Source organism: Mesoplodon bidens, assembly GCF_964165515.1.
Source record: "Mesoplodon bidens genome assembly, chromosome: 5".
Lineage (NCBI taxonomy): Eukaryota > Metazoa > Chordata > Mammalia > Artiodactyla > Ziphiidae > Mesoplodon > Mesoplodon bidens.
In genome coordinates, this window is record NC_138161.1 from 48,363,257 (window position 1) to 48,388,233 (window position 24,977).

General features: G+C 35.9%; 1 protein-coding gene across 2 annotated transcripts in view; it reads left to right on the forward strand.

Annotated features, from left to right (window-relative positions):
* Window positions 1–24,977, forward strand: part of TBC1D23 (TBC1 domain family member 23) — a 65,051-nt gene that overhangs the window by 20,137 nt on the left and 19,937 nt on the right. For both annotated transcript variants that reach the window (XM_081234999.1, XM_081234998.1), the window contains exons 2-11: window positions 6,452–6,563; window positions 8,096–8,201; window positions 9,248–9,452; window positions 14,552–14,675; window positions 18,168–18,292; window positions 18,392–18,438; window positions 19,466–19,569; window positions 20,919–21,041; window positions 22,198–22,290; window positions 24,555–24,725. In XM_081234999.1, coding sequence (XP_081091125.1) covers window positions 6,452–6,563; window positions 8,096–8,201; window positions 9,248–9,452; window positions 14,552–14,675; window positions 18,168–18,292; window positions 18,392–18,438; window positions 19,466–19,569; window positions 20,919–21,041; window positions 22,198–22,290; window positions 24,555–24,725 — 1,210 coding nt within the window. The remainder of the gene's footprint in view (window positions 1–6,451; window positions 6,564–8,095; window positions 8,202–9,247; window positions 9,453–14,551; window positions 14,676–18,167; window positions 18,293–18,391; window positions 18,439–19,465; window positions 19,570–20,918; window positions 21,042–22,197; window positions 22,291–24,554; window positions 24,726–24,977) is intronic.

The window sequence follows — 24,977 nt, forward strand, 5'->3', positions numbered from 1 at the left end:
ATTATATATTTCATTTCACTTATTCTACTTATATTTGTTTGTCTTACTGCATTGGTCAGGTATCTGGTAATAACGTTGGTAAGTAGAAGCAACGCAGGCATTCTTGTCTTGTTCCCAATCTTAACAGGAATGCGTTTCAAGTTTTGTTTTTTCCATTAAAAATGACATCTGCAATAGGTTTTTAGGAGAAAGCCTTTAAAAAGCTAAAAAAATTCCCTATTTCAAGTTTGCTAAGAGTTGATTCCATCTGGAGAAGAAAAAAACTTAACTTTATTAAATGCTTTTTCTTTATCATTGATCACCCAATCTCTCATTCTTTGCCATTAATGTGGTAAATTACAGTGAAAGATTTTTTTAAACACTGAAACTTCCTTTCACTTTTATGATTAATTCAACTTAGTTACAATGTACTATTTTTTAATACGTTGCTAGATTTGAATTCTTTGTGTTTTTCAATGTCATAAGTCAAGTTGGCCAATATTTTTTACCTGTTTTTTGTTTTCAAAATTAAACTTAATGGCTTGGCTTTTTTCTTTGTTCTATAAGAAGTTTTATGAACAAGGATTTTCTGTTCCTTGAGAATTAAATAGAACTTGCTTGTCAAAAAAAAAAAGTCAGCTACTGTTCAGTAATAATAACAACAGTAATAGTATTCGTGGCTTCTATTTATTGAAGAATTATTATGTGCCAAATATTGCACTGAATGCTTTGTGTTCAGAAATTTGTTTAAATGTTAACTGATCTAAGATAGGCACTATTTCTAAATATGTTACTTGCTTAAGATTACATGGCTATTGAGTTGGGCCAATATTGGATCTCAGATCTGACTCTAAAGCCTGGATTCATGAACTTTTAAAAAAGATTTATTTATTTTATTTTTGGCTGCATCAGGTCTTAGTTGCGGCACGCGGGCTCTTTGTTGTGGTGTGCAGGCTTCTCTGTAGTTGTGGCATGCAGGTTTTCTCTCTCTAGTTGTGGCGCGCAGGCTCCAGGGTGCGTGGGCTCTGTAGTTGTGGTGCGTGGGCTTAGTTGCCCTGCATCATGTGAGATCTTAGTTCCTTGACCAGGGATTGAACCCGCGTCCCCTGTGTTGCAAGGCGGATTCTTTACCACTGGACCACCAGGGAAGTCCCATGAACTTTTATGATATACTGAATATAGCTGAATTTTTAAAATTATGGTAGGATACATAAAACTTATCATTTTGACCATTTAAGTATACAGTTCAGTAGTGTTAACTATATTCCCATTGTTGTGCAACTAATCTCCAGAACTCTTCTCATCTTGTAAAACTGAAACTCTATACCCATTAAACATAAAATCCTCATTCCCCCACTGCCTCCAGTCCCCAGCAACTGCCATTCTGCTTTCTGTCTCTATGAATTTGACTATTCTAGGTGTTCATATAAGTGGAATTGTACATCATTTGTCTTTTTGTGACTGGCTTATTTCATTTTGTATAAGGTCCTCAAGATTCATCCATGTTGTAGCACGTGTCAGAATATCCTTTTCTAAGGCTGTATAATATTCCATTGTGTGTGTGTGTATATATATGTATACATGCATACATACATAGATGCATATCTATACACACACACACCCTATTTTGTTTATTCATCCATCAAAGGGTATTTAAGTTGCATCCACCTTTGGCTATTATGAATAATGCTGTTATGAACATGAGTGTACAGATACCTGTTTAAGTTTCTGCTTTCACTTCTCTTGGGTATATATCCAGAAGTGGAATTGCTGGAGCATATGGTAGTTCTATTTTTAAATTTTTTTGAGGAATAGCCATACTGTTTTCCAAAGGGGCTACACCATTTTACATTCCCACCAACAGTGCATGGAGTTGCAGTTTCTCCACATCCTCACCAATATTTATTTTGGGTTATTTTTTCATTCTTTTTTAAAATAATAGCCATCCTAATGGGTGTGAAGTTTTAATAGACTTGATTTTTAAATTCTTCCAGACTTTCTTGGGAAGAATGAATAATTAGTAAGTATTATGTATGCATCATACACTTAACCAATTGAATTATTGATATGAATGTTCAAAATTATGAGACAGTCATGGATTTCCCTGGTGGTGCCCTGGTTAAGAATCTGCCTGCCAATGCTAATGCAGGGGACACGGGTTCGATCCCTGGTCCTGGAAGATCCCACATGCCGTGGAGCAACTAAGCCTGTGTGCTGCTGGTATTGAAGGCCGTGTGCTCTAGGGTCCGTGCTCGGCAACAAAAAAAGCCACTGCAATGAGAAGCCTGCGCACTGCAACAAAGAGTAGCCCCCACTCACCACAACTAGAGAAAGCTCACACACAGCAACGAAGACCCAACGCAGCCAAAAATAAATTAAAAAAAATAAAATTAAAAACAAAAAAGAGACAGTCATAATAGCCACAAAGTTGAAACAAATCAAATGTCCATTAAGTGATAAATGGATAAAATATAGTACATTCAATGAAATAATTTTTGGCAATAAATAGCATGTGCTGATACATGCTACAACATTGAAAACGTTATGCTAAGTGAGAGAAACCAGACATAAAGACCATGTATATATGGTTTTATGTATAAAGTGTCCAGAATAGGTAAATGTATAGAGACAGAGAGTAAATCAGTGGTTGCCAGGCTCTGAGAGGTGGGTATAGGGGAATTCAGAATGGCTGATGAGGAATATGGATGTTAAGTGCAGAAAGATATGTAAAAAAATTTTAGGCAATGGACTGTCTTGTTTTCATCTCCTATTTGGAGTGTGTACAATTAAACTTTGCAAACATTTTGAAATTATAGGGAAGAGAAGTGTTTAGAACATGATTAGGAAGAAAACAGAATTTAGAAAAAAGTGTAATATATAGTCAGTTTTTTCCAGTGGCAGATTTTCCGTAACTTTTTAAGTTTTAGGAACACAACGTATAGTATGATCTAGTTGCTTTTAAAAATTAAAACTTTAAATATGATTCAATGTACAGCTTATTTGGAAAATAATTACAAAATTTCAAATTGAATTTATTAATTCTAGAAGCATTTAGAAATGAATGCTTAATTTGGTAGTGTTTGAAAATTCCTGTCCCCTCACCCCCTTAACTTGCGTTGTGCAAATGCTTCAGTGTGCTAGAAGTTACTCATCATTTGGTTGAGGAAGAAAAATCTAATTCAGTTGCTAACTTAAATATAATCATTAAAATAATTTCATATAAATTTAGTCACATTGTTTGCCTTGCTGTGATTAGCAGATCGGGTTACAGTGCTTAGATTAGGTGATTTTGCCACAGAACATCAGATATGGAGAAATTCCATTAGGATTTATTTAAGTTTTGAAAATATATCATTGATAGATCATTGACAGAAACCTATACTATTTTTTAAAATTAATTTATTTGTTTTTATTTTTGGCTGTGTTGTGTCTTCGTTGCTGTGCATGGGCTTTCTCTAGTTGAGGCAAGCGGGAGCTACTCCTCGTTGTGGTGGGTGGGCTTCTCGTTGTCGTGGCTCCTCTTGTTGCAGAGTATGAGCTCTAGAGCGCAGGACCAGCAGCTGCTGTGCGTGGGCCCGCCCAGCTGCTCTGCTGCATATGGGATTCTCCCAGGCCAGGGATCGAACCCGTGTCCCCTGCATTGGCAGGTGGATTCTTAACCACTGCACCACCAGGGAAGCGCTATACTGTTATACAAACAAATGTTATAGTTTCAAGGTACAGAGTCAGGAAGAGATGCCTTTCTGCTTCTTGCCAACCCTAAAACTTTGGATTTGTTTTGCCTTAAATCTTTGAGCAAAGAAGACAATTACTTATTTTTCATATTTACTAGGATAAATGGACAAGGCCTGTACTTTTCTGTTTTTAAGACCTGTCTGAATATCCAGTACATTTCTATCAACTTTATCTTGTAAGGATAGTAAGAAGCCACCATAATCAAAGAAGACTTAAAAAATCACAACCCACCCAGTCATACTCCACCAGACATGCGTTTTTCTTTTGGATGTTAGGTATTGCTTGTTCAAAAGTAAAAAGAAATTTGCTTTCCGGGAAGGAAAGTTCTGTCTGAGAGCTAAATGCCATAGAGTTCCTATCTCTTGATAGGAAATTGACTCTTTTATGAATTAACTTCACTGTTTTCAGCTCTTTTACTACTTTTACATGCACATTTGTAACGTTGAAGGTCTGATAACTAAACCTTTGAACACCTTGTTCAGAAGATAACATTACTTTTAATTGTTTAGTTTGTGAAAAGTGCCTTTGACTACTTAAGGTGCAGCATTTTCTGGTCTCTTGCTCGTGGTTGTGTTCCTGGAAACCACTTTTTTGGTTCCCTGGGGGCAGCATCAAATAATCCAATAGCAGCTGTATCAACAGAGATGTGCTTGTATATTATTATCATTATTATCAAGTACACTGAGGATTGGACATTTTGCTCCAAAGTACTGACTTTGTTGTCTGGAATAGTAAGGGATTTGGCAAAGTTCAAAAAGAAACCAAAGATTTTACACTGAAAAAAGGAAAAATTCTAGGGACTTCCGTGGTGGTCCAGTGGCTAAGACTCCGTGCTTCCAGTGCAGGGAGCCAGGGTTCAGTCCCTGGTCAGGGAACTAGAACCCACATGCCGCAACTAAAGATCCCGCCTGCCACAACTAAAGATTCTGCATGCGGCAACTGAAAGATCCCGCATGCTGCAACGAAGATCCCACGTGCCGCAACTAAGATCTGACACAGCCAAATAAATAAATAAATATTTAAAAAAAAGAAAAATGGGAAAATTCTAGTTCTTCATTAATTTGGTAAAAAGAATTTTATCTCATTAAATGGTGTTTTCAGTTTATTTACACATTTAATCATTTAAAAGTATGGTATTTATTAAGAAAGATTCCATTACATTTTCATTGTGTAATGATTACAAACAATCCTTTGAATTCTAACAGGCTGTGATGTACATTTTGGCCAAATAGAATAGATAAATCCCAGTCTTTATCAACTATAGACCTTAATTAACTGTCTCAACAGTAGACATGATGTTTCTTTCACTTTCTCGTCCAACACTTTGGTGACCATATAGCAAAAGAACGAAATGTTTCTTATGTGGTTACTAGTTAGATTCTTAAACGTATGAGTTTGTAGTAGCTTTGTTAAGAAATCTTTCAAATTTGATCACTGCTTTTCTGTTGAATATGAGCCCAAGTGATTACATTTTCGTTGAATTCCTTTCCCTTAAGGGGGCAACACTTTGGGAAATTTATACAGTTAAACTAATATTCTTGGAATCCTATGAGTAGAGGAAGGGATTTACATTATCTTATTGAGAGAATGTAATGGGAGTAATTTATTTTCCTCAAAAACCACAAAAATGACAAAATCCTGGTTTTCTGATCCTAGTGGGACGCTCTGCCTTTTAGCCTGCTCCAAAGAATTTTAGAAATTGGCTAAGCTAGGGATTTTTATTTGTACAGATTTCTTATGTATTGTATACTAAAATTGTAAACAATGACTGGAACCTTAGCTTTTGAGAATTCTGAGGGAATTAGCTATTTTAAGTAGTTATTTCCTGGCTAAAAAACAATTCATACCTTTGTGAAAGTTTTTTTTTAAGTATTATTTTAACCATATACAAATGAAAATAAAATTTATTTCATACTTACTTTTTTCCTTAAACATAGTAGACTAAACATAACTGCTTGATGATTTACTTGATAATTTACTTGATGATGTGGTATTATTTTGCTTTAATATATAATAAATACAGTGATGCTGTTAGAGTTTTTTTAGTTCCTCTAACAGTTATTGAATATTCACTGTAAGACAGGTATTGTTCTAGGCATGAGATCTGTGTAGTTTTGTACTAGTATTCCCATACCTTGAAGTCTTGGCCCAATTTTATGGTTTCTCCTTCTTGCCAGTATCTGGCATAATGTTAAGAGCATAAATTCTGGTACCAGACTGTTAAAATTTGAATCCTAGTTCTACTGCTTACTAGTTGTATGACTATAAGCTATACAACACCCCTTTGCCTCAGTTTTTATGTCTGTAAGCTAGGGCCAGTGATATAACCTGTTTCATAGGGTTATTGCAAGAATTTAAAGGCATGTGAAATGTTTGAACGGTGCTTGGCACAAAGTTAGTGCTATAGAAAGTTATTAGTCATTACCACTACTATGAACATTACTATTACTATGACTTCTCAAGGCTGTTTGCCCTGTTTCCTGATTTTAAATTTCTTTAATCTTAGCAAACAGATAACTAAGCTTGCTAGAACTAAGTGTAAAATAATAAATTGTATGAAAGCTGAGATTTCCTTTCAAGAAAACAAAATGTGGTGTATGCCTTGGCATTACATTTTGGCTGCCAAGAACCTTTCTTTCTTAGACATAACCTTTAATAGGTCATACTTATAAATGAGTACTGAGGAAGGAAAAACAAGAAATAAAATTTATCTTAATAAATGGGACTTGTTTTTCAGGGAAAAAGATCTTGAAGAAGCTTTGGAAGCAGGAGGTTGTGATCTTGAAACTTTGAGAAATATAATTCAAGGGAGACCACTGCCTGCTGATCTGAGGGCTAAAGTTTGGAAGGTAACTAGAAACTGAAACAAATAAAATGTAATGACTTAAGAATAATATTTTAGAATTTTTATTTTCAGTTGTCTTATTTGCAGAAGCACATGCCACACTTAGAAAATTTATCAAACAGAGCAGCTTGCTAAAATGTGTGTTTCTGTAGTGTTTGGTATATTTAATAATTCAGGTTTTGAAAGGCAGTGCTTTCTTTTGTAGCCATTAGAAATGATGTTTATGAAGATTGTTCAGTGAAATGGGAAAATGCAACCAATGAGTAAAATAGGATATATAATTACAGATATGGAATGATCTCAGCTATGTTTTAAAAAAAAAAAAGGTAGGGAGAAGAAACAGGTCTCTGGGTGTTAGAATTACAGGAGATTTTCCTTTGCTTTATTTTCTGCTTCAGCTGTTCTCTAGTACATGTGTATTATCATTTTTAAATTTTAAATTAAGATTTTTTTATGATGAAAAAAGAAGTAGTTCCCTTTGTTAAAACGTGTAAGCAAAGGATAAGATATAAAACCATCTGTTATTTACCACTTATAGGTAAAACACATAATAATGCCTTGGTGACACATCTTATTTTTTCCACTCTGCACATATATATGTAACAGAAATGGAATTACAACTGTATATAGCATTCTGAATGTTTTGTTATAGAAATTTAAAACACATACAAAAGTAGAGAGACTTGTTAGTGAACCCCCATTTACCCATCACTTAACTTTAACTGTTACCAACATTTGGCCAGTCTTGTTTGATTAGTATTCTATCCTTTCCTCCCCACCCCGCCCACTGGATTATTTTAAAGCAGATCCTTGGTAGCACACTCAAATATTTTAGTATGAGTGTCTAAAAGATAAAGACTTTTAAAATAACCATAACACTATTAAATTGAAAAGAATAGTAATTCCTTAATGTGTCCTCACATGGCTGAAGGGACAAGGGCGCTAACTGGGGTTTCTTTTATAAGGGGGCTAGGGCTTCCCTGGTGGCGCAGTGGTTGAGAGTCTGCCTGCCGATGCAGGGAACACGGGTTCATGCCCCAGTCTGGGAAGATCCCACATGCCGCAGAGCAGCTGGGCCTGCGCGTCCGGAGCCTGTGCTCCACAACGGGAGAGGCCACAACAGTGAGAGGCCCACGTACCGCAAAAAAAAAAAAGGTTATAAGGGGGCTAATCCCATTCATGAGTGCTCCACCCTCATGTCCTAATCACCTCTCAGAGGCTCTGCCTGTAATTACCAAAACATCGGGGATTAGGTTTCAACAAAATGAATTTGGGTGAGGGGACACAAACATTCAGTCTATAGCATTAATGATGTTTGCTTGAAATAAATTTACGTATATAATTATGTAAATATTTTGTGTAATTCATTTTATTCACTGGATTAACATGAAGTAGTAAAATTTGATATAGATACATTACTTTGTAATCTTTGAAGTGTGCATTATTCCTAAATTCAGGCCTCCATTATTATAGCATATTTTCCGAGAATGAGAAATAACATATGAAGCTATTTGCTTTTTTAAATCTTTCTTCCAGATTGCTCTAAATGTTGCAGGAAAAGGAGATAGTTTGGCATCCTGGGATGGTATTTTAGACCTGCCAGAACAGAACACTATTCACAAAGATTGTCTGGAGTTTATTGGTAAGTTTAATAATTGTTTTCAAACAGTGAAAAAATTTTCAAATAATAATTTTTGGATGGAGGAGTTGCTCTTTAGTAGAATTAACTTGTTATAATTTGGGATATGTTGAATTTGTAAAGGGCTAATAAATAGCTTTAGAACTTCTCTTTTGAAATTCTTATGAAATAATGTCTAATATTTTAAGAGAGTCTGATTTTTAGTGTTTCTTTTGCATTATGTTTGATTAAACATTAACATAGTTATGTTTAATTCTTCAAGTACCTTTACAGTTTTGTGGCAGTTTTAAAATTGGTTTTTGGATAATTGAAGATCTGTATGATTGTATACAGTCCTCAGATTTAAGGGGGCTGTGTTCCAAAAGTTTATCTGTAAGTTGTAAGTCACGATCTGCTATAGAAAAAGTATTGTAAATCATGGGTGAATAGGTTTCCAATCACCCCACAAGGTCTTTTGAAGATTAAATTAATTTGGTTTATATTTTTCTTTTTTAATTCATCTATAGTCCATTGGTCTTTTTGTTTCTCTCTGTCACATTTTAGTTAAATTATTGGCTAAATAGGCTTTTATGTGCTAACCTCAACAGAAACATTATTGCTGATGTGGGCAAAGGAAAGGGAATTTGTGGTGGAGAATGAATCACTTTCCATCCCCTTGACAAAGCTGTAGTGGCAGCTGCCCATTTTGGGGCAGATGATAATCCGTTATTTGGAAAACACTTTTTTGCTTTCCAGGAATGCAGGTTATGCCTACCTTTCCTGCTTCAGATTATCCATTCTTGTATATATCTATATGTTATATAGATATATATAAGATATATATATCTATAACATATATATAGGTCAAGTGTTATTAAGTTAGTAAATACTGAATAGCTAGTGAATATGAATAAGTATAAGGAAAAATGTACTTTTATGTAGTTCTATTTTGCCCTTGACATACTCTAAATATAGTAAGATAGTATTGTATGTTTGTAACCCAGTATTTTGTCCAATAACTGAGCATCTAACAGGCCCTTGGTAACTTTATTTTGACACTTATTTTCTAGACCAGCTTTCAGTGCCTGAAGAGAAGGCAGCAGAATTACTTCTGGATATTGAATCTGTAATTACCTTTTATTGTAAATCACGTAACATTAAATATAGCACATCCCTTAGCTGGATACATCTACTCAAACCATTGGTGCATCTTCAACTGCCACGCAGCGATTTATACAACTGCTTTTATGCTGTCATGAATAAGTACATTCCCAGGTAAAATATGATTTAGTTATTACACTTTTAAAAATGAATAAAGGTCTAGTTTGTTTTGAACTAAAGTTGTTAGATTTATTTTGATGGTAAAGTAAAAGGTTCAAATAATTTTTAAGGTTGTTTGAATCAATTGTTATTTGACTTTATTTTTGTGGTTATAAACATTTTTTAAAGGATTCTTTAGTTAAGAATTTATGCAATGGAATATTACTTAGCCATAAAAAGGAACGAAATTGGGTCATTTGTAGAGACGTGGATGGACCTAGAGTTTGTCATACAGAGTGAAGTAAGTCAGAAAGAGAAAAACAAATATCATATATTAATGTATATATGTGGAATCTAGAAAAATGGTACAGATGAACCTATTTGCAGGGCAGGAATAGAGACGCAGATGTAGAGAACCGGGGGGTAAGGGGGAGTGGGATGAATTGGGAGATTTAGATTGACATATATACACTAACGTGTAAAATAGGTAGCTAGTGGGAACCTGCTGTATAGCACAGGGAGCTCAGCTCAGTGCTTTTAGATTGACATATATACATTAACGTGTAAAATAGATAGCTAGTGGGAACCTGCTGTATAGCACAGGGAGCTCAGCTCGGTGCTTTTAGATTGACATATATACATTAACTTGTAAAATAGATAGCTAGTGGGAACCTGCTGTATAGCACAGGGAGCTCAACTCGGTGCTCTGTGATGACCTAGGTGGGTGGGATGGGGGTGGGGTGAGAGGGAGGTCCAAGAGGGAGGGGGTATATGTATACATATAGCTGATTCACTTCGTCATACAGCAGAAGCTAACACAGCATTGTAAAGCAATTATACTCCAATTTAAAAAAAAGTAATTTATGCTTCTAGGGTTTATATATGCAGTATAACTCTTCATAGTTTTTTGATTTCTTTACTTATAAAACAGTAACATTATAGTGTCTAAGTAAAAAGTAAAATTTTTGGAGTGCTGCTACTTTAAATGAGGTGCTGGGGTTACAGCTTGGAATATAGTCCTAGAAATACAGGCGTTGAACAAGTAATTAGAACTGCGCTGAGTGTCAGGAAGGTGAAATATAGAGTGCTATGGGAATGTATAATGGGGTGACGTAACTTTCCCTGGAGGTCAGGGAGGTCGCCTCTGGGAACGTGACACTTAAGTTGAGTCTAGACAGATGTGTAGGTCGTTGTGGGAGGCAGGGGAAAGGAGGTGGGTAGTAGCAGGTGTGGCACTTACGAGGCCAGAAAGAATTCTTGTAGTTCTCAGTGCTCTGGATCAGGTAGTCAGGATTTTAGAGCCAAAAGGAACTTTTGACATAATCTAGACCAGTGGTTTGGCTGCACAGTGAACCTTTGATGCACATTGGAATCATTGGGGGGAGTTCTTAAAAATTCTGATGCCTGCTTACATACCTGACTAATTAAATCACATCTCTGAGGAGGACATCGGTGCACTGATGTTTGTTTAGGTTTAGAGCTTCTCGGTTGATTGCAGTGTGCAGCTATTCTGGAGCTTGATAGTTAAATGACTACCATTTTTTTCTGCTTTTCTGCACGATAACACACTATGTTAGGTGTAGGTCCTTTGTGTATTTTCTCATTTAAACAGTGACCACTGTAAGGTATGTATCTGATTTACAGCTGCAGAAACTGAGGCAAAGAAAGACATTAAATGACTTATTCAGGATTACACTTCTGCTGTATGACTGAGTCAGGATTTGAACCTAAGTTTGATTGGACACCTGTGCTTTAAATAATAAGTTTCTCCACCCTCGTTGCTTATTAGAATCAACTGAAGAACTTTTTTTTCTTTTTCTTTTATAGCTTAAAGTATCATTCACATATTACAAAATTCATTCTTTTAGTATGTACAATTCAGTGGTTTTTAGTATGCTCACAGAGTTGTGCAACCATAGCCACAATCATTTTTAGAATGTTTGTCACCCCCAAAAGAAACCCCAATACTCATTAGCAGTCAACTCTCCGTTTTCCCCTAACACTCTCAGCCCTAGGCAACCACTTATCTTTCTCTATGGATTTGCCTATTCTGGAGATTTTATATAAATGGAATCATATAATATGTGGTCTTTTGTGACTACCTTCTTTCACTTAGTATAGTGTTTTAAGGATTCATCCACATTATGGCATATATCATTACTTACTTTTTTTTTTTTTTTTTTATTCGGTACGCGGGCCTCTCAGTGTTGTGGCCTCTCCCGTTGCAGAGCACAGGCTCTGGACGTGCAGGCTCAGCAGCCATGGCTCACGGGCCCAGCCGCTCGGTGGCATGTGGGATCCTCCTGGACCGGGGCACGAACCCGTGTCCCCTGCATCGGCAGGCGGACTCTCAACCACTGCGCCACCAGGGAAGCCCTACTTACTTCTTTTTATTGCCAAGTAATATCTCATTGTATGCACAATATAAATAAAATACCACATTTTATTTACTCATGCAACAGTTGCTGGACATTTGGATTGTTTTCACTTTTTAGCTATTATGAATAATGCATTTGTGAACATTTGTGTACAAGTTTTTATGTGGACATGTATTTCATTTCTTTTGGGTATATACCTAGGAGTGGAAATGTTGAATCATATGGTAAATCTGTGTTTAACCTTTTGAGGAATTGCCAGATTTTTCTACAATAACTGCAACATTTTATATTCCCACCAGCAGTGAATGAAGATCCCAGTTTCTATGCATCCTTGTCAACATTTTTTTTAAAATTATAGCCAGACTGAGTGTGAAGTGGTATCTCATTATGGTTTTGATTTGCATTTCCCTGACAGCTAATGATTTTCTGCATTTTTTCATGTGCTAAGTGACAATTTGTATATCTTCTTTGGAGAAAATAAATGTCTGTTCAGCCAAAGAACTTTTAAAACATACTGGTTCTTGAAGTTTCAAATATAAATAGACTGCGTAGAGCCATGTAGGGTTTTTTTGTTTTTGTCTTAACTCCCAGGTGATTCTAGTGTACTCCAGAGTGGAGAACCTCTGTGCTACCTGGAAGCGATAGTGCTTCATGTTAGGAAAACAGACCCAGAGATGCCAGAATACAGGGCTAAGGTCATGGTAAAGCTGAGACTGGAATTCATATTTGGGAGTCATTCTGTTATACTAAGTCTCTCAACTGCTTATATTTTACCACCTCTCAGTGTAACAGAGCTAGTAATAGCAAGGGACATGATATTCCATCTTTTTCTCTACAGAATGTTGGCGGTGATAGTTACTAATAGAGGGATTGGGGTTTACATTGAGCTGTGTAACATACCGTCTTGTCAGGTTTGTCCAGTTACTGTTTCCATGAGTTCCACATGTAACACAGTACTCCAGCCAGGGTCAGTGTTAATACCCCTGCACAGGGCCCAGCCCCACAAAATGTTGCTAGAACAACTCCACTATAATATATCTTCTTATTACAGATTCAGATATAACATGGGTAGAATTCTATCAAGCACAGTGCTTTGCAGTGGAGAGTAACTTTGTAATACACAGCTATTAAATGAATAGATGCTGTTGCAATGGCTGACTCTCTGAGATGTTCCACTTTTTCTGATGCAAACTAGGCAATTGTCCTTACAGTGTATGTCCCTACTCTGCTTACAACCTGTGTTTATGTGTTTTGTTTTAGCAGTCTGTTGCCTTGCATATGTAGAGTGGGGAAAGTATTCAGACTAAGGAGGAGGTAATCTTGCCAATATGAATCCACTTCTGTCTTTGGGCATCTGAATTACCAATTTAGGGCTATTTCTACAAAACTTCCCTGTTATCTGCAGTATTAGAAAATGGTAGATAGAGGGTCATACCAAATCCTGGCATTGACCTTAGAGCTTAGTTTTGTAGAAATTATTTTTCATTATTCCCATTGGAATAGCATTTTGAAACATTCTTTATCAATGCTTTTATGTTAAAACTGACATTCATTTCATTAACTTTTTTGCATGAAGCCTTTTACCTTGTTTCAGTGGGTTTTTTTTCTTTGGCCATGCCCTGCAGCATGCAGGATCCTAGTTCCCCAACCAGGGATCAAACCCCCACCCCCTGCAGTGGAAGCGTGGAGTTCCAACCACTAGACTGCCAGGGAAGTCCTTCCGTTTTTTTATAATTTGCTTTTTTTAGACTGTATATCTACCAAAATACCACTTGTTGAAATATTAAATTACATATGTGGAAGGGTAGTATGCATAATGGTTTAATGCCCAGTTTCTGTGTACAAGTCTTAGCTCCATCACTTATTAGCTACATGACCTTGGGTGGACTGCTTGACCGCAGCTAAGCCTCATTTTTCTCATCTGTAAAGTGAAGATGATAATAGTATCTTTCATAGTTGCCTGTAAAGATAAGATGAGGTAACTTTGTAAAGTGTCTATTGTAGTGTCTGGCACATGGTATTTCCTCAATAAATACTGACTTTTATTATGATGGCCTGTGCTTTGAGCTGTTTAAATTTTTTTTAATTTTTAATGATTTATGAGACATAGGGGAACAAGGTAAGAAGTAGTACAGTTACTCAATAAGGTCAGTGTTTGGCACCTCCCAGGATTCACTCTGAGCACCTGATACCCAGGCCACTTCAACAGCTTCTAAGGCTCTGGGTCCGCTATTTTGGAATGTTCATCTGTGGCCATTTCAGACTTGTACCTTTGCTGAAGGATTTCTAATTGAGTACATTAACTGTGGAGCTAACCTGAAGCCTTTCTAGGAGTTTCTTCTTATTTGGCAGGGAAGAAGGGAGCTGGACTTCCTCAGGACTCTCCAGATATCCTTTTGGGATCCAAAACTTATCAAAATAACCTGAGTGGTCCCACTGTTTTCATTGGCCCTTGTAGTTCTTTCTCCTGAGTGCTGCCTGGGTTCACCTGGAAAGATTCTGCCTAGAGTTGGCTGTAGACCTGATGTTTCTACAGACTTTCTTTCAGGTCAGGTATATTAGGTGTTAGCAAGAGAGGTCTGCCCGGTTGTATCAGGCAGGCTTGCTGTTGTCAGTGCTGTGGTGTTCAGATGTTCTGGGGTAGGGAGGGGAGGTGGGTATTGCAGGAGGATTGGTTACTGACATGATCATTTCTGACCTATTAATGCAAGAAACTTTGCTTCTTTTGTTTTTTAGGGATTGTTCCCTGAAGGGGAGACCATTTCATCTTTTCCGATTGCTCATCCAGTACCATGAGCCAGAGCTTTGTTCTTTTCTTGATACAAAGAAAATTACTCCAGACTCCTATGCACTCAACTGGGTAATAAAGTGAAAGTAGGAGCACTTAATGAAAAATAGCTTTCTATAAAACTATAGTTAGGTGTTTTTTTTCCCCCAAGGAAGAGAAAGAAAAGCACTAAATTATAGACTCTTACTATTTAAACCAAAGGAGTAAAATTATTGGCATTTCAAAAATGGTTTTTTTTGCTCTTCACTTACATTAGTTTAAATTATTTAATATGAAGTTTAGCCTTTTGTTGTTTTACAAATATATGTAAATATGTGTGATATATTTACTTATGTATAATATATATGTAATATATATAAATATATATGTATCAGTTCACTTTAAAACTATGATGAAATTGTTGATAGTATGTATAAGAATTGATATCCAATGACAAGGAAAATAACAAGATTATCAAGTGATTAATATAAAAGAATATAAAGTACATCTCAGGGACTTTCCTTGTGGCGCAGTGGTTAAGAATCCGCCTGCCAATGCAGGGGACATGGTTTCGAGCCCTGGGCTGGGAAGATCCCACATGCCACGGAACAACTAAGCCCGTGTGCCACAACTACTGAGCCTGCGCCCTACAGCCCGTGAGGCACAACTACTGATCCCACACACCACAACTACTGAAACCCGCATGCCCTAGAGCCCGTGCTCTGCAACAAAAGAAACCACCTCAATGAGAAGGCCGCGCACTGCAACGAAGAGTAGCCCCTGCTCGCTGCAACTAGGAAAAGTCCGCGCACAGCAATGAAGACCCAACACAGCCAAAAAAAAAATTAATAAATTAAAAAAAATTTAATAAAAGTACATCTCAGTACTCTGTCATTCTATATTTGTCTTTTTATTTTTTTAAATTTTATTTATTTTTGGCTGTGTTGGGTCTTCATTGCTGCACGTGGGCTTTCTCTAGTTGCGGTGAGCGGGGGCTACTCTTCGTTGCGGTGCGCGGGCTTCTCATTGTGCTGGCTTCTCTTATTGTAGAGCACTGGCTCTAGGCGCGTGGGCTTCAGTAGTTGCGGTGCGTGGGCTCAGTAGTTGTGGCGCACGGGCTTAGTTGCTCCGCAGCATGTGGGATCTTCCCGGACCATGGCTCAAACCCGTGTCCCCTGCATTGGCAGGTGGATTCTTAACCACTGCGCCACCAGGGAATCCCTATATTTGTATTTTGAAATGGGAAGTTTTATTATTCTAGGTCAGTGGTTCTTAAACCTTTTGGTCTCAGGACCTCTTACACTCAACATTTATTGAGCCACAATTTATGTGGATTATGTTGGTTAGAAATTAAGAAATTTTAACCATTTATTAATTCATTTAGAAGTAGTGATAAATCCAATACATGTTAACATAAATAGCCTATTTTTAAATGAAAATTAACTATTTTCCAAAAAGAAAATCAGAATAGTGACATTTTTTAATATTTTTGAAAAATCGCAATATTTGGTTAGAGCACAGGCAGGTACATTCTCATATCTACTTCTCTATTTAATCTGTGATGATACCATATTTCATGTAGCCTTTGGAAAATTCTGTTGTTCATTTGTGAGAAAATGAATATGAAAAAGGCAAAATCTAAGTAGTATTATGAAAATAGCTTTGACATCACAAATACCCTGTAAATACTCTTGGGGACTTCCAAGGCTCCTCAGACCATACTCTGAGAACTGCTCTTCTAGGGTAACTTGAAGATCTTTCTAAAACAGTGATTCGGTTCTAGAAGAATATACATATATTCAAAATTTTTAATGTATTCCTTGATCATGTCTTACGTAGCTTTTCTTCAGGAAGGATTCCGTTTCTGCCACTTATTAACCGTGTGATTTAATACACTTAGCCTCTGAGCTTCGATTTCTTCATCTGTAAAATGGAACTAATAAATAGTACCTATCTCAGAAGGTGATGAGATGAGTAATGAGGAAATGGTGACTAGAGAGTCGCAACTGGTTTCAGCTCTGGCATACTAAATCTCATACTGCAGCAGCCTATTCTTTCATTCCCTCTCGGCTGCAGTCTTCTCACTTTGAGTAAAAATAATAAAATTGTAGTTTCTCTGAGATTCATATGTTGCTATTAAATCTACTTATTTGTGTTGAAGTAAGAAACTGTCTTTTAAGCATTCTGATACGTTAATAGAGATCTCTCTTGCCACGTCATGCCTGGGAAATGCCATTTCTGCGACCAGAACTCTGAAGTAGTACTCAGTGCTGCTAGCAGATTTTAACTGAGCACTGAAACTACCAGGTTCACTTTGTCAATGCCCCAAGTAGTTCATTCTTGCTACTAGTATCATGTCTATGGAATGGAGTCTTTTTGTTTTTTTTCTATCATGAGATGAAACAAAACGAATTCCTAAAATTTGAGAACTCCTAACTGTGAATGATGCAGTGGTAGCTTTAGTTTAGCTAACTGAATTTAATGATGACCATATCTTGCTATTCTGTTTGTATTTGCAGCTTCTGTATTTGTAATAGTAATTTTTTAACAGTTATAGAAAACATTAGAAGCATTATGTACTTTAAAAGCTTTGTGGTCAACTGTAATAGCAGTTACATCAGCTGTGGAGTGTCCAGCTTTTTCTAGCCCAAACATCATCATTTACTAGCTCTGTGATGTTAGGAAGGTTATTTAATAGATGTCTGTTTTCTTACCTATAATATGGGAGGAAAATGTCTATTTTGAAGGACTGTTGTGAGAATATTTAGAATAAGAGATATTTAATAAAAGATAAGTGGCAGTAATTTAGTACCTGGCACAAAATATTCACTAAATGTACGTGTTCTCATTAGCTCCCTTTAGCCATTAAGAATGTTTGAAATTTAACTTCTAGATGGAATTGTTTCTGTATCTAATAAAAATAGAATAATCTAAAAATATCACTGAATTTATGCAATTTAAAACACAGTTGGGCTCTAGAGGAACTTACACATTAACAGTTCTTTTATTTGAAGTAGAAAACCATAGAGCTCCTGAAATGTTTTGAGGGACATGAATGTTGTCTCATCTGTTTCAAATGATGTACAAAGTAAGATTGGGGAACAATTTGTCTTTAAATTGTCCTTACAATTTCATTTGGTGCTCTTAACTCAAATTACCATGCTTGATCCTTACAATTACCTTGCAAGTTAAGTACTATAATAGTTACCCTTACAGAGCTCGTGGGTAATTATGCTAGTTATTATGCTGTGGCAGATATGTGCTAGTTACTGTATATATCCTAGTTTAGTTGTCTTTCTCTTTACCACAACAGTGGTAGAGGATGGGTAGTAGTATTCCTTTTTTTTAAAAAAAAAAAATAAACAAACAGAAGTAGAAATGGAAGCTCTGGAGGTTAAGTGACATACCCTAAGTCATACAGCTAGTAAGTGGCTTCATTGTACCTTTACCTACAGTAAAGTTAAGGTACAAGTTAAATATCAGGTACAGACAGTTTGATATAATGTTACACATTTGCCTGAATACTTCTAAAAGAACAAGTCGTTGCCAGTGGTTTATATCTCTCATTTCATTTCCTGATTACAGCTTGGAAGTCTTTTTTCCTGTTACTGTTCCATTGAAGTCACTCAGGCAATATGGGATGGATATCTACAACAAGCAGATCCATTTTTTATTTATTTCTTAATGTTAATAATCCTTGTTAATGCAAAGTAAGTATCAAGTTGGCTAGTTGGCTAGATTTTTTCCTCTCTGTTCTCAGGGTGCTCTGTTAATATTTAACTCAAATTCATTTGATTCTGTTTTTACAGAGAAGTCATTTTAGCACAGGAGTCTAACAGCAAAGAAGAAGTTATCAGTAAGTATTATTTAATGTGGAGAAAACATTTCAAGTCAGTTTTCTGAAACTCAGTTTCCTCATCTATAAATTTAGAAGATTACTCTAGAAGAGCTCTGAGGTTCCATTCAACTCTTACACACTCTCCAGGTACAGACCTTAAAGACTGTTGCCCCTGATTTCCCACCCGTATTCATTCCTTCTATGTATTTTTCACTCTTTCAGTTCTTTTCCATATACTCTTTCTTTGGTTTCATTGTTCAGATAAACTGCCCTCCTCTCACTCTCCCCTTCCTTCTTCCTTAATTTGCCTTTGAATACTCAGCTCTTACAAGCATATCCATTGTTGAAGTCTTGGTTCTTCTTTTGGGTTCTCCCCCGCTCTTGCTCCCACACAGATTTAGTTACTTGCTCTCTATAGTGCCTGGCACTTTGTACTGTCTGTGTTACAGTGTTTATCTCACTATGTTATAATGATTTATCATCACATTTCTCAAACCAGACAAAGTTCCTTAAGTCAGGAACCATTTCTTGGTCTTTTTTTTCTTTTTTTTTTTTTTTTGCGGTACGCGGGCCTCTCACTGTTGTGGCCTCTACCGTTGCGGAGCACAGGCTCCGGACGCGCAGGCTCCACGCGTCTGGGATCTTCCCGGACCGGGGCGCGAACCCATGTCCACTACATTGGCAGGCGGACTCTCAACCACTGCACCACCAGGGAAGCCCTCTTGGTCATTTTTTATTTCCAGGGGCCCTGACATTTATTATGTGTTCACTGAATAAATCACACTATTCCAATCGAGGCTAATGAATTTGATTTGATTGCCAGATACCGTCATTCACTAAGAGCAGAACTCTATTAACAGTTTCAGTTCCTTTGGGGAAAATCCACTTCTCAAGCAGTTTTCAATGCATCACTGTTGAGATTCCATTTATATAGTTCAAATGTTGAAGATAAACCAATTTTGATATGTAAATAATGTTCATTACTGTATTTTTCACAAACAAAAAACCTTTTTAATATTATAATATATTTGTAATCGTATTTCAGAGTGCTTGGAAAAAACTCCATCCAGTTTGAATCTAGAAGATACAGAAGACCTTTTCTCTCTGGCTCAGTATTATTGCAGTAAAACACCAGCTTCATTTAGGAAGGTATCAGACAAGAAATCACCTACTTCAGTATTTCACATTTTGTGCATTGTTGTATGTTTATGTTGTATCCACTTCAGTTAAAATACTCTAGGTTGTCCTTCTTTTCCTTTTATGTGTTACAGTTTTGTGTGATTTTTTTCACTGTAAATACTCTCCCTAATGGAGGAACAGACATTAAAAAAATACTATACAAATATGCTAGGAACCATTTCACCTCTACTCTGATTATTATGTCTGATCATGAGGCTATGGACTATAAAGTATTTCTTAAATTAATGCTTCCTTGACTTTAAAAAAATAAATATTACAAAAATCTGATGGAGGATGTATAATTATGCCTCCTTTATCTGGAGTTTAGCTTTGCACAACTTTAATGTTGCTGAGCTGTCTTTTAAACAAAAAAGGGTCACTTAGCTCCATAGAGACCTAGAGCCTTTCTCAGATCAGACAGGTGCTTTCAAGAGAAAGGACACCAGATTAGAAGCCCAAGTGCTATGAGCTCCTAGAAAGTAAAACTCTAAGAAGCAAAAGCTAGTAACAGGGAGGCACAGGAGTACCATTTATAAACAATTTGTGACCTCAGGTGCTCATGAGAGCATTATTGTCTTTTTTTTTTTTTAAGGCATTCTACCATCATAATTGCTAGTTGGAAGTTATCATGTCACTGAAACATTAAGATGAGATTAAATTGTGTTCAATATAGTGTGTTCAGGAGGCAGATAAGGGAAACCTTGCAAGAACATTTCCCTCAAAACTAATTAATTACAAAAGATTTATTTCTAGGGACTAGTTTCAGCTATTTTAATAATTGCCTTATGTAGATCACCTCATTTCCCAACACTGTTGACTAAGTTAGATGGTGGGGTAGTGGTTATGATACTGGATGAAAAAGAAGTCTCATCCTTTTCTTTCCAGTCTTTTAAGAGAATAGCTTTTATTCTTCAGACATAAATAATCTGCACTAGCAGTTGCTAATTAGAGCAGGTTTTAGCAGCATGTTACACAATTTATGCCATGTTTTTGTTTTTATTTTATTAAAATATAAAAAGTTGCGAGTAACCATTTAAAAATTTACTATTTAAATATAGGTGATATTATAGAAAATAGCTGTGTAGAATGTGTTATTTTTTTCTTAGTCTTTCATTTTGTGTGAAATCTAATGGGGACTTTGTACGTGGACTTTTTGTAGCTTTTAGCCTGTAAGATACGAGAGGATATGTTAAATCACATGACTCAAAGATGTTATGTGATTATTTTACCTTTTGTCTTCGTCTATTGAGAATAGTTTTAGGAAGAAAGTTTGATTTTATTTTTTCTGCATAATGTTTCAAAAATTCCTCTTCACACAGGATAATCACCATCTCTTTGGTAGTACTTTGTTGGGAATTAAGGATGATGATGCAGATTTGAGTCAGGCACTTTGTCTGGCCATCTCCGTGTCAGAGATCCTTCAAGCAAATCAGCTTCAAGGGGTAAGTAAAAAAAAAAAACCCACTGTTTATCAGAAGACTATCCCCTTTAAATGCAAGGAATCAACATTTCCTCCCTGTTTGTTGATTCTCACAAAATTAATTTACTATAACAATGTAGTTGTTTTGCTTTTTTTGAATGATTAATGTGTTAAATCTTCTGTCCATATGCTCATTTTTAAACTGCCAGCTTGTGTGTTATTTTACTTGTCAACAACTAATTAATTTTGACACCAATTTTTGTAAATTGCCAAATCTTTTTTCTTATTTTAGCAAAGCAACTGAATGTTATATAAAGTACTTAAAAGGGTGGATTTAGCATTTAACAGTTAAATTCTGGATACTTATACAGCTAATTGAATTACATGGTTTAATGCCAAAAGGCATGTTACAAAGGAGAATTGAGGATATACCATGATTTTCTGTCTGTTGCTGTCTTCATGAATATCTTTTTGCTAATAGTGCAACAGTTAACCGTGTGTGTGTGTTTGGAAGGTGGGATGTATTTCGAAGATGGAGAGAAGAGGAACGGACATGGAAAGACAGACCTTTTACAGTAGATCTTTTTAAAACAAGCATCTCACATATTTTTCTTATTAGAACTATTACTTAAAAACAAATCAAAACATGTAATCTAGTTTAAAGAGACCCATGTGAACTTCTTCAGTTCAGACTGGCACTGGAGAACCTCCTCTCACCCCCAAAAGACATTTATTTAATCCTTATGTGAATTGCATTGTAGATAAGTGTGGTCTTATTTTCAGAAACAGGAATTGTATCTACATCTGTGTTTATTTTCAGAAACAGGAATTGTATCTACATCTGTGTTTATAACTACATAGTGTTTTTAAAAGTGTTTAACATGATATACATTAAATTATTAAATTCCAGTATAATTAGTTTTATAGCTCAAACTAACATTCTTCTGCTACATATTTTAAGACTTTCTAGTCAAGAACAGTATATACAGAGTATTTTAACTATTTAAAATGAATAAAACTATTTAAGATCTTGAGGTTATTTTCTTGAGTCTGTATGGGTCCTCCTATGTGAGATCCATTTCTAATCTATCTGTTTCCCCTTCTTTGGTTAATTGTTAATATTGTGTAAAATGGGACCCTCATGGTAAATTTTATTTTGTCAAATGTTTCCCTTTTAGGAAGGAGTCCGGTTCTTTGTGGTGGATTGCCGTCCTGCAGAACAGTATAATGCTGGGCATTTATCAACTGCTTTCCACTTAGATTCAGATCTGGTTAGTATAAATGCTGATTAAAAAATTTTAAAAATTAAGAGAAGAAATGGCTTTCTTTTCTTTAGCCCATAAATAAATATACATGTACCAGATTGGGATGTTTTTCTTTCTGCTTAAGGAGGGAGTCTCTGCCCTTGTAAAAGTTTTGCCTCAGGTTTCCTTTTCACCTAGAACACCCTTTTGGCATCATAAAGGGTAGATGAAAGCACTGTTAACTATGGCTTACTGTTGCTTACCATTGTTATGTCAGTAAATTCTAAACTTCTTACTGTGAGCTACCTGATGTAGCGCTCAGCATAGTGTCTTGCACTTAGTAAGTACTCTGTGAGTATTAGCTCTTTTTATGATTGGGTAATTAGTCTATAAGCCTTTTTTTCCATCATGGGTACTTATGCATATAATAAAGTAATATTTAATAAGGGTGGTGTCTGGTGTATAGGGGCTCGGTTGTTCAAATTGCTGTCCTAGGGTCACTTGAATTGAAGGACTAGATGAAGTAGATAATTAAATATTGTCAGAGATGCTTAGAGCATTTGGTAGGACTGGGACTGACATCATTTAAGCCCTTCTGGGGTTATTAGAGCCTCAGGGATGGAGAAGACAGAAAGAGGAATAACTTGCTGACCATTCCATCTGCCCTTCTTCCCAACTTGTCTGAAAAAGTTGACGCTGAAGCTGAAAGGGCATGTTGAAAGGTCTAGGTGGTGTCAAGAGGAAATTCATGGAAAATGGAGGTAAAACAACCCAGAGAGTTTGGGATGCTATAGGTGAAGAAGGCAGTCCTAGCTTGTTTGCATCCTAAAAGTGAACTCTGTGCCTTTCTCTTCCTTGATTCATCTAGGAAGACCTAAATGGTCCTTCTTTTATGCTTATTTTTAAAATTTATTCATCATTAATAACTTGATTATTCTTAAAAAAACTCAAAAGATGTCTCCAGAGTTGACAGTTACTCTCAGTTTGTTTAATCATCCAGACCTTTAATATGCATTTACATATTTCTTATTCACTTTTTTTTTTCACTTGATTTTTCACTTAACAGTTCACTCACATTTTCACTTAACAGTTTTTTGGAGATCTTTTTATTTTAGTACATTGTTTTTAACGGCTGTATAGTGGTCCATGGTACAGATATACCATAATTTATTGTCTGATTGATGTACATTTAGAATGTTTTCAGTTTTCTTGTAATAAAACAATGCTGTAGTTAACATCCTTATATATATTTTGTGGACTTGTACAAATATTTCTGTAAAATAGACTCCTAAAAGTAAAATTTTGGGGTTGAGAGTTGTGGGCGTATACAATATTACTAGAATCTGCCGTATTGCCCTTTAGAAAGGCTGAATTAACTGATACTTTACAACTCTAAGTGAGAATGATTGTTTCATACCATCAGCATTATTGAACATTACCAGTTTTTTATTTTACAAGAATGGTGGTCATTCTTGTGGTCATTACTAGTGATGTTGTGCATCTTTTTTCAAGTGTGCTGTTAATTTGTATTTTTTTTTTAATCAACGCAAATTGTTTTTCTATGGTTTGTCCATTTTTCTATTGGATTTTCACTGTGCTTTTTATGAACAGTTTTTTGAACAAATTTTTGTATTTATTGGCATACTTGTTTTCTTGAGGGTAGGAAATTAATTTTTTCATCCTCGTATCTCTAGTATCTAGAGTAGTGCTGATGAATAAATGGCTTCTACTATTTCTGACTGTCCTCTAAGAAATTTATGGTTTGCCATGTAAGTGGAAACCAAAAAATATAGCTAGTTTCGATGTATTGTTTTTGTCATGGACCCTTCCACTCAGTGTTAAACTTTTCTTGTCATGATACCTAAAGACACTGAAGCTTAGAAAACAAACAGCAAAAACAATTTTTTTTGTCTAGTAAAGTATTTTCTTTGCATAATTTAATCTTTCTGTGAATTTTCAACTTTTGTTTTCTGATATATTATAGGTACATTTATACACATTTCTTTTATCCCAGGGATTTTATTTATAAGAGCCTTTGTTTGGGGAATTCCCTGGTAGTCCAGTGGTTAAGACTCTGCACTTTCATTGCTGAGGGCCTGGGTTTGATCCCTGGCGGGGGAACTAAGATCCCACAAACTGCGTGGCGTGACCAAAACAAACAAAAAAAGGCTTTATTTTCATGGTGGCAATTTAAATATTGTTTTTTTTTTCCCGCCCTGGGAAAATATTTTGTTTTGCAAATGTATAAGAAACACAGGCTTGCCACATTAAAAAAATTTTTAATTGTCTAGATGCTCCAGAATCCGTCCGAGTTTGCACAGTCAGTAAAATCCCTGCTGGAAGCACAGAAGCAGTCCATTGAGTCTGGCTCCATCGCTGGTGGGGAGCACCTCTGTTTCATGGGCAGTGGCAGAGAGGAAGAAGACATGTATATGAACATGGTCCTGGCACACTTTTTACAGGTATGCCGACAGATTATTTCAGTTTTCCTTGGTTACTGCTATCACCTTTAAGAAATTCTCCTAGGTAATTTTGTGCTGTTGTCTACCTTGTCAAATTTATCTGTATTTTTTTTTAACAATTTATTGGTTTTGTGTCTTGCCAACAAAGGTCTTCTCCCCCAGATTTTTCTTGCCTGCTTATGTGTTATACTTTTATGTTTAAATCTTGGCCCATCTGGAATTATTTTTGTGTAAGAAGTGAGGTAGGAATCA